Genomic DNA, 17,553 nt, shown 5'->3' with positions numbered 1-17,553 from the left:
CTCTGACTCTGGGATTTGTTTCTGTTTCTGTTCCTAATGCATTTGTTATTTCCTTCAAAGCACTTATCCTGCTTAAAACAAAACAAGAAGAACATACTGTGGCAATGAATTTCACTACTATTTGAGACATATTACTGCTGCCACCGAAAAAGACTGAGGCTATTATCGTTCCACTTTAAAAATAGTATTATAAAGCAGTATCTCACAGCACCAATCTATGCCAGATCTGTGAAATGAAATGGCCTTAATGAGCTTCACCTTCACAGGACTGTAAAGCCACATGAGAGTTTAACTCGCATCGCTGAGAACAAAAGCTGAAGAACAGATGCATGAGGTCAGGACACAGTGAGCAGCATATTTCTCTGCTGCGTGAGCAACAGTACTGGGGGATAAAAAGAGAGCTGCTGATGTCTGATTAGATTCGGGCTAATTAAGCTGGCAGACTCAGAAAGAGCCTTCAAACAAGTTACTCTCAACAAGCTTCTCTTTGTACAGGAAATAAGATTTGATTATGAAACTTACAAACCTTAGCTGACCACACAATTAACTTGTACTTTGGGTCAGGTTAAAGAGGAAAAGGTAAATGCTAAAAAGCTGTAACATCTGCACAATGCATAAACCAGACAAGCGCAACACCTTAAAACCATTTCTATCATCAACAGAAGAATAGCTTTTCTCTTTAAAATTGTGGCTAAAGAGGCAATTCTAAGCTTTGGATTAATTTTCCTCAAATGTAGGTGCTCAGATTTGAAATTGTGTACAATGGGCTGCAGTTGAACAGTCTGAAACTAGACATTGCTCACTTCCCAAATATCCAGCCAGCAAAACAACAGTGGAGTACATCAGGAATGTACAATAGGTGTGCCAAAGCCAAAGAAAACATGCATGCACTGCTCTGTCTGGAACAGACAAACAAGTCGCATAACATCTCGACTGAATGTGTGCCCTTCACCTTGGCCACAGGGGAAACTGTTAAACTGAAGCCTCACAGCAAAACCCAAACAGGAAGTGAAGAGGATTTCACAGTAAGCCGCGTCACCAGTAGCACATTTACACATTACTGCCAACAAGGTGTTTACATCGCTGCTCCAGGAACCCTTTCCCCCCTTTTTAAAGATTCTTTTAAACTAACAAAGCTGGTATCTAGAAGTCATCTAGCCTCAGTTGAATGTCAAGTATGCTTAAGGTTTTCTTTGGTGCTTCGGTGTCCGGAAACCCAAAACAAAGACTATCACATCCAGACAATGTACAGTCACATGCATCAACCTTATCTCTCTGCTCAACACTTTCATTTAAAAACAAAGGCATGACACATATATGAGCTATTTTTAACAGTTTAAAATAGCATGTTTTACCTGGATTAATTTTCTGTCTACAACCTTTGAAGTAGCGCCAACACTTCAGTTCAGCTTTCTAACTTACTGCCATCAACACAGCTCTTCAAGCAAGCCTGGTGATGGCATTATGTTTCAAGCTGCTACTAAGAGTATTTCAATTGTATAGTCAAACAAGTGGGTGACCTTCTGTGTATTAAAATACAGTAAGAGCGCCAACCAAGGGCTACACTGTAGTTAAACTACTTAACAGCGCACACAGAAGAGGTTTTAGCCTTGTACCAGAGGAAAATCACCACGTCGGTGAGACATGAGGTGTAATTTACTAATGCAATAAACTCATTATTTGTTAAAAGCTGTCTGTAATGTAGTCTAGTCATAGTGTATAATCACCTCTCAAAGGTCCATTTTTTGCTATAAAAACCCCAACTTTATTTACTATTTGTTTATCTTCTAGAGTGGAAGCTGGAGTTTCAGACTGCACTATTGCCTGGCATTTTCAGAAAATTATTGAATATAAAACAGCAGTTGTCCTAAACCAGCCAAGTACTGCAGCTCACTCCACTGTATGAGGGGGGGGGGGGGAGAGTTTTTTCTCTGACATAATTGAATCCGACTGCAATATCAACACTCCTGTTATGTCTACATAACAACAAATCAACAACTGCAACCACAGTTCAAGTACAGCTTTTGCTCCATCCACCATCTGACTAAAGTTGCTGAGCCGGTTCACAGCTACCTGCCGTGAACGAGTTCATGACCTTAGGGCATGAACTCGTCCCCCCTCCCGACTAAGTGCAGCCAACCATAATAAGTCAGTTGGTTGCACTTTCCTTGTCTCCATGCGTCAAGCCCATCCCTCCACATGCGTGCATGAACTACCAGTGACAAGTGTTAAGAGGAACTCTGGACTTATCACGCATTTTCTGGCCCTTCCCCCCTAACTATGGCACGTAAAATGGCTTCCTAGAAAAGCACATCAGCTGATCCTTCGCTCAACCAAAGCATACATTCGGATTAACTGTGCTGCCCTTCTCCCCAGTGTTGATTTTCCATGCAAATAAAGACTTTGACTGGACACAGCAAGGAGTGGCACTAGGAGTTAGTAATACAATAAAGGAGGAGGATACGAACCTAAAACTTTATGCTCGTCGTCACTGTGCGAAAAATAACGAGTATCAAGAGCCAATGATTACCTAAAACGACCATAAACTAGCACAGAAAGTACAAACAAGTAGCACTTATGTCCCATTGTTTGATTCCCCAGATGCTTTTTAATGGAGAGCGAATAGTCTGTATTTCAAATGCAAAGGAAACATAGTATGTTTATCATTTGCACGTGTAGTATCATATAGTTATGCCGCCGTCTGTAAGAGCAAACTTAGGTGTACAAGTTATGTCAGCCACGGATAAACACAAACATCAGTCGTCATGACCTGTTAGCTGCCATGACAGGAACAAAAACATTACTCCTATCACCGCGATATTTTCCCCTACTTCCTTGCATAGAAACGTATAAAAGTAACATCTACCCTTCCCATCCATCGAATAATTAAAGTCTCCTTCCACCAGAACACCAAAGCAGGTACAATGTCTAACCAAATCATTAGCAACTGGCTAGCACGCTACCTACACGACTACCTGCATATCTGCTTTAGCATAACGTTAGCTAGCCGGACCCTGCTAGTAGCGTATTAAGGCTAGGCTAGCTAGCCCTGAAGCTACTGTTTTTTTTGGCGAAATTCTAATTAGCGTTCACTTCAAATATCAGATACCCTCTAATGCAGTAAAACACCAACTAACGTCTTCCATCAAAGTTGGCATCCTTACCTCTTGTCTTCTTTTTAGGCCCAAACCATTCTAGCTATTGGAAAGCTCTTTTTCTCTTTGTCTTTTCCACTTCCAGTTACACGCAAAACGGATTCAGAAAAAAAAAATGCTCTAACGGCTAAAATACTAAAACCAAGTGGATGGTCTTCATCTTTTCCTTAAAAAACGACGACACATCGAGAGGGAAACAAAATAAAAATCATTTTCTCTCGCGTTCATTTTTTTGTTACTCCTGAACTGATAGGTAAGACTGCTAGCTAAGTTAAGCAGCCAGCAGGTACCACCACAGACAGGACTGAATGCATGGATGGCAAAGCGGTGGTGCATTTGCGCTGTCGGAAATCTGTCAATCCCACCATCCGACACAGTAAACACTGTCATAAAGTAAATCTTAATTAACACGTCAGCACCGCTGACGATGTCTTTAAAAACACGATTGAGCCTTCTTAGCAGTTGCGAGTTTTTTTGTTTTTTTTTTATCGTACCCCTCGGATAGCTCTAAGTAATTCCCATTCGGTGTGAATGCAGCATTTCTGTGACGCGCAAGGTTGACCAGACTTTGACGTTTAGGAAATCACGTTTCATTGTTCCCTGATTGTACCATGGACAGCAGGTTATGACAAACCGTACCCTGCTTTTAATTCATAGCTCATCTAATCTTCAACACACACCCTAGTTATCTAGATTTAGCTGCCCGCGTCTATGATTAATAAGTAAATACGTTTTAAATAGTAATATGATTCATTTTTAATCTTTCAAACAATGACTTACTTTGTGATGTCTTACTCTGCCTCCAACTTCACACCTTTAGTGGATGTGCAATAATATGTCTGACTTTACAGGTGCCTATACGCAGCAAAAACTGACATTACATTGGTTAAAAGGCTCAAAGCAGCTTTTGGGTGTCCTGTAACCTTATTGACTGTCTGTGTTGGATGCTAAACTCTATGTTTATATTTTAATTACTACAAAAACAATAATTTTACAAGATTTTATATTATCTTTGAAGACAACAGCACTTCCCACTAATACTGCCTGACATGGACATAGAATGAAAAGAAGGAAGTGGATCTGTTTTCAGTTCTAAGGTTTCAGGCATCAGGACATAATGTAAAATAACATCTGGTCCTTAGTAGGTCTTAAAATAAGGTAAATGCAACCTCAGTTAAACTTGAAAACGTGACATATTACACTGTTATTATTTATTCATCAAAAATTGAGTCAAAAAACCAAAACGTGTGAGAAACTAAGTACACCCTGCTTCATCTCAGACTCTAAAGGCCTTGGTTAGCATGTTAAATGTTAAAGCTCATGAGAGTACAGTTACAAAAAGATTGAACAAGTATGTCTTGTTTGGAAGGGTTGCCGGAGAAAGCTTCTTCTCTCTTACAAGAACAGGCCAGCACAGCTTAAGTTTGCAAAGTTGCATCTAAACAAACCACAAGAGCAAACTCCTTAAACATATCAGTACACAGTGAAGATGTTTGGCCATAATACGCACTGTAAACTTAGAACTGAACTAGCATATCAACACCTCACACCAACTGTGAAGCATGGTGGTGGAGGTTTGATGATTTGAGGTATTTTTGCAACCACCGGACTTGGAAACTTTGCAGTCATTGAGTAAAAGGTGAAGCCATGTGACTGTCAGCTAAAGCTTGGCTGAAATTGAGTTGTGCAAGAGGACATTGACAGCAAAGCATTAAATCTGCAACACAATAACTGGGGAAAAAAAAGAAAGAATCGAGGTGTTGCAATGGCCGAGTCAAAGCGCAGACCTCATCCTGATGAAATGCTGTAGCAGGAAAGTTGAGCATAAACAAACGCAATGCAACGGCAACCCTCAATGAAATTAAACAACACTGTAAAAAAAAGAAAGGAAAAAAGAGTGGGCCAAAATTCCTCCACAACGTAAGCAACTGTCAGTCATACAGAAATTGATTACTTCAACTTATTCTTGCTAAAGGCGGTTTTACAAGCTACTGAATCATAGGGTATACTTGGTTTTCCCACACACTGCTTCTGTAGTTTGGCTAAGGTTAAAAATGATTTACTATGTCATGTGTCGTTCATATGAGGTTGTGTTGAATAATTTTAAGACCTGCTGACACAAGATGGGTTTTTCTTTGTTATGTGCCGATTAAGGTTATTATAGCTAGCTAAAAATTAAAACTAAACACTTTTATTAAAAAATAAAATAAAGCATATTCAGAAAACACCCTAAGTTTAAAAAACAATTGTTACAACTTGCCTGATGAGGCATTGATGGATGTGTTTATTAAGACTCTAGATGTCGTCAAGACCGAGTCAGCTTTGTTTTTACTGCAATCCTTGGTTTTCCTGAAACTGACATATCCCCTCCCTATATTGATAATAAAAAGACTAAAATGATAAACTGAAAAAAACTAAACTGAAGAAAGAAAATCCTCTCTGAAAACTAACGCCAACTAAACGTAAAAACAAAGTGAAAATGAAATGAAATAGAAAATGCAAAACTACAATAACCTGTATTTCACATGACTATATGCTGATTTAAAAAATATTTTATTTGTAAACTCGTGAACAAAAAGACTGTTTATTTGACATTTTATTCCTAAATCCATATATCTAAAATCATATAATGCGTTTTTCTTTTTTTTTAGCAAAATAAAATATTTTACAATAGCAAATTCAAAAAGGTTTTAAAAAAAAAAAAAAAAAAAAAAAAAAAAAAACACTAGCTTTACAGTGAGACAAGCAAATCCAATTCCCGAGCAACAAGAGTTTTGTGTGCGTAACTAATTTTATTCAGACTAAAACAACTGTTATATAATCTTTTATTGTTGTATCATGTCTTTTCAGTTCTAAATATGCTGCTGTTTTATAAAGATTTTGAACTGTACAGATTAAGTTTCACTAAAAATATACTAAAGTACAAAATCACAAGATTTCATTTGATTAATCACATTCGTTGCTTTGGATATTTAAAGTTTGTATCCTTAGTAGACCTAAAAATTGAAGAAAATATCCCACTAGTAGAAGTAACACTGGAATTGCCTTATTTCTCTCTTTTGTGACATCGTGTCTCCTCTCCTTAGTCCATATCCACTCAGTTGTTGTTGTTGTTTTTTTAATAAGGAGGAAAAAAAAAAAAAAATCAGGAAAAGAAAAATAACAACAAGAAATCCTGCTGATTCCACAATGTTTATTTCTTCTTTTTCTTCTTCTTAGGAGGTCCTTGATCCGAATCGCTGCTACTTCCTGAGTCTGAGCTGTCTGAGGACGAAGATGAGGAGGACGAAGAAGAGGATGAGGAGGAGGAAGAGCTGTCATCGTCGCTGTCACTGCTGCTGTCATCTGAAGAGGAGCTGGAGGAATCGCTGCTGTCTGACGATGAGTCACTGGAGGAGCCGCCTGAGCCGCTGCTGCTGTCGCTCGAGTCTTTAGCCCTGAGAACAAGTGGAGGAAAATCTGAATATCCAACGCTGAACACCAGAGGTTTGGTTATTAAGGTCTCAGGCTGTACCTGTTACAGTCCCTAAGGTGCATCTCACTTGCTGTAATACTCTGTTTACAAATACTGGAACTCAGAGGACACAACGTCAACTACAAGTGCTGATTTTGCATACCTGGAACATTACCTGCACACCAATTTGTTTTCTCACACGCGAATTCTAGGAAAATGTGGGTTGGGACATTATCCAGAGTTGCCCTTTCACACGTGTCGCGTGATGAGATAATACATGCAAGCTGCATTTTTTCCACGATGGGGAAATTGGTGCAGCTGGGTGTCACGCAGACTTCGCGGCTACACACGTGACAACGATTTTACGGTTTTCCTTTTGGATGCTGAACAGACCAGAACAGTCGCACGATGAGCTCTCTGATAATAAGGCCTTTATCTGCCTCTTTTATGAGCAGGGAGTGACAGTGTTATAATTCTCAACAGCTACTTTCATATATCCCTGTTATGTCTGGTACTGATGGGATTTGATGGCATTCTCCCCTCCGACCCTCAAACAAACAAGCAAGACTAAGAAAGTCACAACACTTGGGACAGCAGAACTTTGAGAGGTTTTTCAAGTCGACTCTGGCTTAAAATGCATTCAAGTGACACTTTTTTTTTTTTTTTTTTAAAACCACACACATTCTGCTTTTACACCCATTGAATAATTGCTGTGTCAGGCACCCTTACCACCAGGGGACAAACTCTTGAGTCAATCTTCAGTTAAATAGACCCAAACGGGCGCTCTTACTGCTCTCAAAAAGAAGAAGGTTAATTTATTTGGGAAAGATAAAGAGTCCTCAGCTGAAAGGAGTGCTGTGGCTGTTTTATGGCTGTCGCAGTAAGAAACGCAAAGGTGTCAAGGAGGAAAAGACAAAAAAAACCCCAACAAAACAAAAAACAACAGGTTTTGGTGTAACTGCTTCAGTTTCACAGTCCTGTTTTTGCACATGCTGGGAGAACAAAACAGAGACATTGTGACTTGTTATTAGTAACAACTGTGCTTTTGCTGTGATCACAGCTCAGACTACAACAATGGTGTTTCTAACACATCGCTGTGATGAGACCAGAATCTACCATTAAAAAAATTAAATAAAAGTTTTAATGCATTTTCAACGGATAAACAAAGTGTTTAAGATTACCACAGATGACATTTAGAACAGTTAGGTTGATGGATTAGACATTATGGCTATGAGACAAAACACTGCAATCTTTAAGAGATTTGAAAAGGTTGCAAATGTAGTGATGTGCAGTCACCAAGAGCTTCCACAAGAGGGAGCTGTTTAGGGACGTTTCACTCACTTAAAACAGACTGGTTTTAATTAAAGCTTCAAAACAGGGAAGCAGCTCCGAAACACATACTCAGGGATGCCAGCACCTTCCTGGAATCCCTCGCTGAGCAAATTTTCCCCCGGAAATTAATCAGTCTAAAACTTGTTGAATTGCAAAACTGTAATCTAACCATTCTTCTCTGCTATGAATGTTACCCAGTATCATTTTGTGTAATAAGTTATTTTTTTAGGAATGTAATACATGAACTGTGCAACTCCACAGGCCAGTGTTGGAAAGCAGGACTTATTCTTGTAACGTAAGTCCAACCTCAACTCCGATGTCCATGAATGTGAGCCTGCAAGGCCCATTGGCATATTCTTAAAGCTCGCAAAGATGCACTGAAATCACGTTCCACTACTTTGCTACACAATTTATTCACAGACATCATGGAGGTACCAAAAAAAAAAAAAAGAATAAAATAAATAATAATTGTGCAACCCTACTTTATAGCAGGTCTGATAACTACATCATATCAGTTGTGACAGTTGGTCCACCTTACTTACTTCTTTTTCACTTTCTTCTCACTGGAGCCTTCTGTGCCTGGTCTGTAGAGACCAATATTTAAAACAAAAAAAAGATTTTTAATGAACATCATTAGTGATTAGAAAAAAAAAATCTGATGCACAAATATCTATATTAACACAGAGGTATTGTTGTACATAAAATTGCTTAATCTGATCAAGACACCTTACCCAGCTATGCTGAGGGGTTTGTTTTCATTTTCCTTGAGTTTCTTTTTCAGCTCAGTCGTTCTTGATGGCCTGTGCACATATTTCCTCTTCCCGGTGCATTCGTAGGTCCAGTGTCCCATCTCCAAACACTTCTGGCAGCGCACATGTTGTTTGTTTGCCTCCCTGTATGTAACAACAAAGGCTAATATGAATGTAAATAGACATGGCTGCGGGTACACCTCTTTGCTGTCACATACAGTTGTGGTAAGAAGTTTACATCCACTCATCGTAGGTGTCAATGTCATGGTAAGTTTGGACTTTCAATTACTTTCTTGGATTCTTTTTTCCCCCACAAAGTGTCAAATGTATGCATACATACTTAAATATATACATACACTCCCTTAAATATAGGGATGGGTACTGGTATCCGGTGCCATTATGGCACGGTTCTGACATAAACGGTAGTAACCAGACCGAAAAGCAGCGCACATTTCGGTGCTTTTTTTTCCTGAGATGTCATACACTTTGGATTATAGCCAATCATTTTACCTTTCCAAGGATAGTAGGCGGGCCCATGTACGTACGTTCTTTTATAGCAGAGCTACAGATTACAAATGCCCAAGGCGAAGCGGTCAAAGTCTGGCTGTACTTCACAGCAAAAGACGCAAACTCAGCAGCCTGCAGCAAGTGCTTTAAGGTGATACTGTGCAAAGGAGGCAACTCCTCGAATCTGAGACGACCCCTCCTAACTACAGTTTTATCAGTGAGGTCAGGGCGAGCAGGAGAGGAGGAGGGGTTGCTGTCTTATTTAATGAATCATTTCAATGTAAGCAGCTATCTCCTGGAAGTTTTCAGTCTTTTGAATATGTGGCTTTACAGCTGAAGGCCCCATCCAAAGTTGTGTTTCTTAATGTTTACAGGCCTCCCAAATACTGCACAGACTTTTTTAATGACCTCAGTGAACTGCTGTCTGTGATCTGTGTTGATTTTGACTGTGTAATTATTGCTGGGGATTTTAACATTCATGTGGACAACCCTCAGGACAAAGGGACTAAAGACCTGAGTAACACTCTGGGCAACTTTGGGCTGACTCAGCATGTAACAGAGGCCACACATAATAGAGGACACACTCTTGACCTACTGATCTCCAAAGGCCTGAGCATTTCAAAGGTTACTGTGTCTGATGTGGGCCTGTCTGATCATTACTGTGTTTTCTTTGAAAGTAAAATCTCAGCCCACACAAATATATCAACAACAGTGATCACAAAACGGTGTATAACTGAACACAGTAGTGCAATTTTTAACCAGGTCTTCCCATTAACACCTGACCTGCCCAGAGGGTCAGTCAATGAGCTCGTCAATAGCTTCAATGCTAACATGTTAAATGTAATGGACACTATTGCTCCCATTAAGGTGAAGGTTATCTCTGGAAGGAAAAAGTCTCCATGGAGAAACTCCACACTGGTGAAAAATGAAAAAAAGAGAGTGTAGGAAAGCTGAGCGCAGATGGAGAAAAACAAACCTCCAGGTTCATTATGACATTTATAAAGAGAAACTTCACAATTATAATTTACAACTGAGGAATGCAAGGAGGTCCTACTTCTCTGACATCATCACTAAAAACAGCCATAATGCTCGGGTCTTATTTTCTACAGTTGACAGGCTAACAAACCCTCCTGTGTCAGTGGCAGCTGAACTTCATTCGACCATGGCCTGCAATGACTTTGCCAAATTCTTCACTGAAAAAATCCAAAAAATTAGACAAGCAATTGGTACATCAACAGCAGATCCAGGATATGTACTGTGTCCACCAAAAAAACTGTTTAAACACCATGAAACAGTTTCAACCTATTAACAGCAAAGACCTGGAGGACATCTTAGGTCAACTGAACTCCTCCTCCTGCTGTTTAGATGTCCTGCCAACAAGTTTTTTCAAAAAGGTCTCAAAGACTTTAGAGTCAGACCTGTTACAGATCGTCAACTTTTCTTTATTATCAGGTGTGTTTCCAGAATCACTAAAAACTGCTGTAATCAAACCTATACTGAAAAAGGACAATCTTGACAAGACACAAATGAACAACTACAGGCCGATCTCAAATCTCCCGTTTTTAAGTAAGATCATTGAAAAAGCAGTTTCTCAACAGCTCAGTTACTTCTTAAAACAGAATAATTGCTACGATGCCTTCCAGTCAGGTTTTAGACAGAACCACAGCACTGAAACCGCTCTGACCAAAGTGTTTAATGACATATGTCTGAATACAGACAGTGGAAAAATGTCAGTCTTAGTTTTACTGGATCTCAGTGCAGCATTTGATACAGTTGACCACAACATATTACTCAAACGACTGGAGAACTGGACAGGTCTTTCAGGAACTGTACTAAACTGGTTCAAAACATACGTAGAAAACAGGAAATACTTTGTATCAATAGGTAACTTCACATCTGAGCAGACAAGTATCACATGTGGAGTTCCCCAAGGTTCCATCTTGGGACCCCTTCTGTTTAACATCTACATGCTCCCACTGGCACAGATTATAAACAACAACAAAATAAACTATCACAGCTATGCAGATGACACACAAATATATATCACAATGTCACCAGGAGACCGAGGCCCTGTACAGGCTCTTGGTAAATGCATTGAGGAAATCAATGACTGGTTGTGCCACAATTTTCTCCAGCTAAACAAAAACAAAACTGAGGTAATAGTCTTTGGCGCCAAAGAAAAACGATTACAGGTCACCAGAGAACTTCAATCTATACATCTAAAAACCACAAACCAGGCGAGAAATTTGGGTGTAGTGATGGATGCAGACCTAAACTTAGAAAAACACATTAAGACAATAACAAAGTCAGCTTACTATCACCTCAAGAATATATCAAGGATAAAAGATCTGATGTCTCAACAGGACCTGGAAAAACTAGTCCATGCATTCATCTTTAGTAGGCTTGATTACTGTAACAGCATCTTTACAGGTCTACCTAAAAAAAATCAGTCAGACAACTACAGCTCATTCAGAACTCTGCTGCTCGAGTCCTCACTAAGACCAAAAAAGTGGACCACATCAGTCCAGCTCTGAGGTCCTTACACTGGCTGCCTGTCCGTCAGAGGATAGACTTTAAAGTTCTGATGCTGGCCTATAAAGCTCTGAATGGTTTAGGACCAAAATACATCAATGACCTCCTGACCCAGTATGAACCATCCAGATCCCTCAGGTCATCTGGATCCGGTCTTTTATCAGTTCCCAGAGTCAGAACCAGACACGGAGAAGCTGCATTCAGCTTTTATGCTCCTTATATCTGGAACAAACTTCCAGAAAGCCTCAGATCAGCTGAAACACTCAGTTTATTTAAATCCAGGTTGAAGACTCACCTGTTCTCAGCTGCATTTGAATAAAGCACCAAATCCACACTTTAAGCTTAAATTTCAAAACTTACATTTAACTACTGATTTTATCTACTGTTCTGATTTTATCTGTTTTGATTTTATATACTGTTGTTTGTTTGTTAATTAGTTAGTTAGTTTATTTGCTTGTTTTAATCAATTTTAAATCATGCTTTTTATTTGTTCTTGTTTCTAATGTCTCTGTAAAGCACTTTGAATCACCTTGTTGTTGAATTGTGCTATACAAATAAACTTGCCTTGCCTTGATGAAACACCTGGCGACGCATAGCGTTTTTGTTTTTTTTAAACCTGGAGTTAGCAACATCTCCCAAGAACCCAAAGGGGAGACTCCTGGCCCCTAGCCCTGCCAGTGTAGCAGAAATGACGATGGCAGCATCAGCAGTTCTTCTCTGGGCGAGTAGCTTAATGTTGTTCGTGTGTAATTTACGTTAAGTACGCTAACAACGTTATTATATTAATGCATGCAAGGTGAACTAGCAAACACCGTCGTAGTTACAAGGTTTTTGGACAAAGTTTGTGTTAGGGCTGCTCAATTAATCGAATTTTAATCACGATTACGATCTGGGCTTTCAACGATCATTAAAAATGACTGAGCCGATTATTAGCCCCTCCCTCATGCTTTACTCTCGCGCTGCTCCATGTGGCAAATCAAGCGCACTGCTCTGCATTTCGAACACGCGTCACAACAATTAAGAGGACCCGAGGGAAGCTCGGAAAGCTAAGCAGAAGTTATTTGGAGAGGAGTGGACTGCCGTTGGTTGAAAAGAGAGGTAAAAAAAAAAAACTTAAGTGGTGTGGAAACATTATGGCTTCGCGGAGTCAGACGTGGATCAAGTAGACACAGTGTGTAAACTTTGCTATGGTGTCGTAACTGCACCACAGAGCAACACTGCCAAGTTCACATTTTTCATTTATTTCTTATATTGCAAACATTTGCACTGTTATCAGTATTTGCACACTATTTTATATTATTTTTTAAAGTCATTATTCAATACATTGTTATTGTTAAACCTTTAAAGCCGGTCAGAGCAGCATGCTCGTTTTGTGTAACTATTTTTAAATCCCTGTAGAACCTGAACGCTAAGCTAGCACAATAAATTTTTTTCCATATGAAACCAGAGGAGTTGTACGTACTTCTTATGCCATCAGCTTGTCCTCGGTCACGGTTTCCTTCCACATATAGCTTTGCAAAAATAGCATAAAAAGAGCTTGCAGGAACAAAAACATAATATTCCAGAAACACGCTTTGCCGATCCGATCATGAACTTCCCACATTGAACAAGACGTCAACGCGAACTATCGCAAGTGACGTTTTTGCGGAAAATGTAGTTTTTTACTTGTAGGCCTTAGAACTCGAATTGCACTGCTGGAAATAGTTTATTTTGATGCACATTCTTTGCAAATTTGCATCATAGGATTGTTTTTTTGTTTTTCCTGCAGTATATAAAAATTGCTGTATCTCCAAAAATAAAACTATGAAGACACTCAAAATAAATTTCCTGTTGTTGTAAACTATTTTTTGCAACTTTTTTGTATTTAAAGTTTTGAGGGATAAACCTCTTAAATTTCTCCAAGTAGAAATATATGTAAAAACAAAAACGATTTTCAATTTTTTTGTAGTTTATTGCACTTTTTTGCAATTAATGTAGTTACTATGGACTTAATGCATACATATTTTTAAAATATGGGCTATAACAGTTGTATTGATGTATAGCAACTTGAAATGCTCCCACAAATGGCACTACAGCATGTAAAAAAATAATATAAGCTCTGGCGGACGAAATAAATATCGTCAAATAATCGTGATCTCAATTTCAGTGAAAATAATCGTGATTATCATTTTTGCCATAATCGAGCAGCCCTAGTTTGTGTTCTCCATTCTTTAATCACCGGTTCGAGCACCGTTTAAGCACAGGCACCGTTTCAAAAGTACCGATTTGGCACCGGTATTGGATAAAATCTAAACGATACCTATCCCTACTTAAATATTTTAAAAAGTGGCATTGAAGGTTTCACAGTGTCTTTTAACATGAAAGGCCAAGGCCTATTAACTTCTCATTAGTGATCATGACTGACTGCAAGTGGTAGTTTCTCTTTGCCAGCATAAAAAGGATTTGGCTTACAGCACTCACTAGATTGAACTGTTAAAGCCCAAGGAACTTACTGAAGATCTACAGTAAAAAGGAGAATTCCAGTTTTACACAAACTGGGAAGTTGTATTGGAGGAATTTTATTCAAATGTGTCACCCAGGAACAACTGCGGAACCGCCAGCGCTTGATCCCGATGATGAACTGGAAACTGTTGGAACATCAGCATCACTGTCCACAGTGAAGCTAGTTTTACATTGACATAGACTGAGAGGGTCAAGGGCTGATCAAGCGAGAAGCCCCTGCTCCAAAATCAACACTTTCAAACTCAACTGAAATATGCTGCATCCCACATGGACAAGTGAAATGCCTTCTTGAGAAAGGTTTTATGGTCTAACGAGACAAAAAATTGGTGCTATTTGGCCACAACCACAAGATGTATGTTTGGAGGAGTGAAGGTGAGGCTTTTAAACCTAAGAATAAGCATGGTGGTGGTAGCATCCTGCTCTCTGGCTGTTTTGGTGCAAGTGCTACCTGTACATTGCACAAAGGGGATGGAATAATGAAAGAGGAGGACTACTTCCAAATTCTTCAACTTCCCCTCAAATCAAGAACTAAACATTTGGAAGTTGGACACAATTAGATGTTCCAAGTGGACAATGATCCTGAGCAAACATCAAAACTGTTTTTTTTGTTTGTTTTTCTTTTTAAAATGGGGGGGGGGGGGGCAAACTTCTGGAAAGACCTTCCCAAGGCCCTGACCACAACCCTATTGAAAATTAAAAACCAGGTTAGTGCTAAGAAACCAACCAATTTAAATAAACTCTTACAAGTCTGCCAAGTAAAGTGCTCAAATATCCAGCCAAAAATCTGACAGTAGTTTATTGATGGCTGCCAAATGTCTGGTTGAGGTGCAACTTGCTAAAGGACATTTAACCAAATATTAGTGGAGGTGTATGCGGTATTTAAGCCTGTATATATACACTTTTGATGCTATGTGGATTAGAGAAAATCCAAAATAAATTGAAACTTGTTCTTGCCTTCTTTTAACATCACTGGATGCAGGGTGGCTGTAGCTCAGGTGGCAGAGCAGGTCAGCCACTAATCAGAAGGTCGGTGGTTCGATCCCAGGCTGCCTCCTGACTGCATGCCAAATATCCTTGGGCAAGATACTAACCCCGTGTTTGCCTACTGGTGGTGGTCAGAGGGCCCGGTGGCGCCTGTGTCCGGCAGCCTCGCCTCTGTCAGTGCGCCCCAGGACAGCTGTGGCTACAATGTAGCTTGCCATCGCCAGTGTGTGTGAATGGGTGAATGACTGAATGTAGTGTGAAGCGCTTTGGGGTCCTTAGGGACTAGAAAAGCGCTATACAAATGCAGGCCATTTTACCATTTTTTTTTTTTACCATCATTAAAGATGTACACTGTACAGTAATCCCAGCCTAGAGAAAGAACAGATCAAATAAATCATTAAAAGCCCAAAATTACCATGACCCCTTTGGACCACAACTGTAAATGTTAATAAACAAAAGTACAGCTTTGTAGTTGCTGAAGAAGTTGGAAGTTTTAACTTCATTAGTGCTTTAAAGGTGCTTTTTCTACAGTGAGTAAATATGCAGCGTATATGAAGATGGGCCGACCTCTTATTCCTATACGAATTCAAATGCTCATTAAAGAAAAACAGTAATGAAAAGGAGCACCACCCTGCAGTTCTCCTTGCTCAAGAAGAGATGAAATCATTTTCACGTATCAGAATAAGTTCAGGTGCAAACTTGAGACCAGTGATAAATGGCTGGAAAAAAATAAATAAATAAAAATAAATAAATAAAATAAAAAAGACGAGCACCAGCGGGACATTGCTGTGTTGCCTGTGTTACAATTCAATGCAAAAATATTTTCAACATTTCCTCACAGACACTAAAATACGGCAAAAATCCGCCTGACTTTTATAAACAAGTGAGCGCAGAAACGTGACAGACACCCGACATTTTATTTGTCGTTCTTGAAACAGATAGTGTGACAAAAGTGGCATTCACGGCGTCAACCAGCCTTGAACAGACACCCTCTACAAGAATAAATAAGCTAATAATGATGTGGAGCACAGAGAGGCGCGCTGGAGCTGCGTTCACTGTTCACCGGCCCCTGAGTCTGACACGGAGCTCGAGCAGCTGAACCTCGCTGCTGTTCAACAGCCTGTAGTACTCACGAATATACAAAACCCACAGCGCTACAGTCAATTAACAATATTATACTCACGCTTGCCTCCTGGCTATTAATCTATGCATGGGAGTCGCCATGTTGCAGGTTACTTTTTCTTCTTTGTTGGCGTTAAATAAGCGCGTATTTCCGGCCCAATCAACTCCGTTATCGCCTCCTATGGGTAAGGAAGGTCTACTGCATGTATTTGTAATCATTAACATTTAATTCACAGCAGCCCTGACGTTTTGTGTGTGTGTTTTTTAAATAATACTATGCAAAAGTCTTGAGCAACTCCTCATTTTTCTTGATATTTTGCTTATAAGGAACAGGATATTATTCTAAGTGTTCTTGAGCAATGGTTCTGCAGGCTTCCTGAATTCTGTCAAAGTTTTCCTTTGGACATTCGCTGTTATTTTCCCTCCGTTTCAGTCCAGTCTGTGTATGTAACACTTAACTCTGACCTATGAATCATTCAAACATACAAAAGCCATCTAAGTGATAAATGAGTATGGTGGCAATACAGATCAGACAATTAAAGACACAATTTCAAATTGTATGTCGTTAAATTGTAATCGACAACTACAAAAAAGCTCTCTTCGGCAGATGAGAAGTATCTCAAAGTCATCCTTAAGAAACAGGACAAAATCCAGTAAAGACCTGACTCTTAATCCATCTGTTTGACGAAATGGTCTGAGTGAGTGTCAAGAAGCCATTCTTAAGAATGGGAAACAGCCCGAGGTATGCTAAATTAGAAAAAAAAAAGTGGTCTGAAAATCAGTGTAATTTGAAATTTGTGAGTCGAATCATCATCAGTTTGTGCAGAAGAGGTCAGGAGAGACGTACAACTGTGAGTGTCTGCAGAATCTGTAAAACAAAATGCAGATATGAATCCCCTCCATCATGTAAATCTCATGGTGTTGGAGTTCTTGTTAAAACTGATAAATTATGACTGCAGAAAAGCACAGTCAGAGTTTGATCCTCCGTGCAATACAGTCTGGAAAGCATGACAGTGATACCAAACGCACTGCCAATACAGCAAAAGCATTATCCAAATATGTGTACAAACTCACAAACTCAGTTTTTTCTTGTATTTCCATTTGGTTTGAACATGTTTCAATATCTTGGTGCATTGATTTCCTATGTTTCAAATAAAATATAAATGAATTAGAGTTTAGTGCAGTACTGTGATACATGTGATTCATTTATACTACA

The 17,553-nt window shown here is 39.3% G+C and overlaps 2 protein-coding genes across 2 annotated transcripts in view; both read right to left on the bottom strand.

The window, feature by feature from the left end:
* aff4 (AF4/FMR2 family, member 4) overlaps positions 1-3,462 on the bottom strand; it is a 28,249-nt gene extending 24,787 nt beyond the window's left edge. The window contains exon 1 of the mRNA XM_085421044.1: positions 3,165-3,462. The gene's annotated coding sequence lies outside the window, so the exon portion shown is untranslated. The remainder of the gene's footprint in view (positions 1-3,164) is intronic.
* Positions 3,463-4,400: 938 nt separating this feature from the next.
* Positions 4,401-16,487, bottom strand: zcchc10 (zinc finger, CCHC domain containing 10). Its single transcript, XM_085421041.1, has 4 exons — positions 16,399-16,487; positions 8,673-8,834; positions 8,484-8,525; positions 4,401-6,592 (listed from the first exon to the last, which is right to left on the bottom strand). Exons 1-4 carry the CDS (start codon positions 16,437-16,439, stop codon positions 6,349-6,351), a joined length of 489 nt encoding a protein of 162 aa, XP_085277167.1. The 5' UTR covers positions 16,440-16,487; the 3' UTR covers positions 4,401-6,348.
* Between the last annotated feature and the right edge of the window lie 1,066 nt (positions 16,488-17,553).

The sequence above is a fragment of the Rhamphochromis longiceps genome, linkage group LG10 (genome assembly GCF_057381845.1).
Source record: "Rhamphochromis longiceps isolate RC_006_pf linkage group LG10, R_longiceps_female_GT1.1, whole genome shotgun sequence".
In the NCBI taxonomy this organism is placed as follows: domain Eukaryota; kingdom Metazoa; phylum Chordata; class Actinopteri; order Cichliformes; family Cichlidae; genus Rhamphochromis; species Rhamphochromis longiceps.
This window is presented reverse-complemented; position numbering and strand designations above follow the sequence as displayed.

Coding starts and splice junctions, on each gene's coding strand:
- zcchc10 (XM_085421041.1), bottom strand. CDS start 16,439: ATGGCGACTCCCATGCATAGATTAATAGCCAGGAGGCAAGC. Junction 8,835..16,398: donor TTAATAGCCAGGAGGCAAGC/GTGAGTATAATA, acceptor TGTTACATACAG/GGAGGCAAACAAACAACATG. Junction 8,526..8,672: donor AAACCCCTCAGCATAGCTGG/GTAAGGTGTCTT, acceptor TGGTCTCTACAG/ACCAGGCACAGAAGGCTCCA.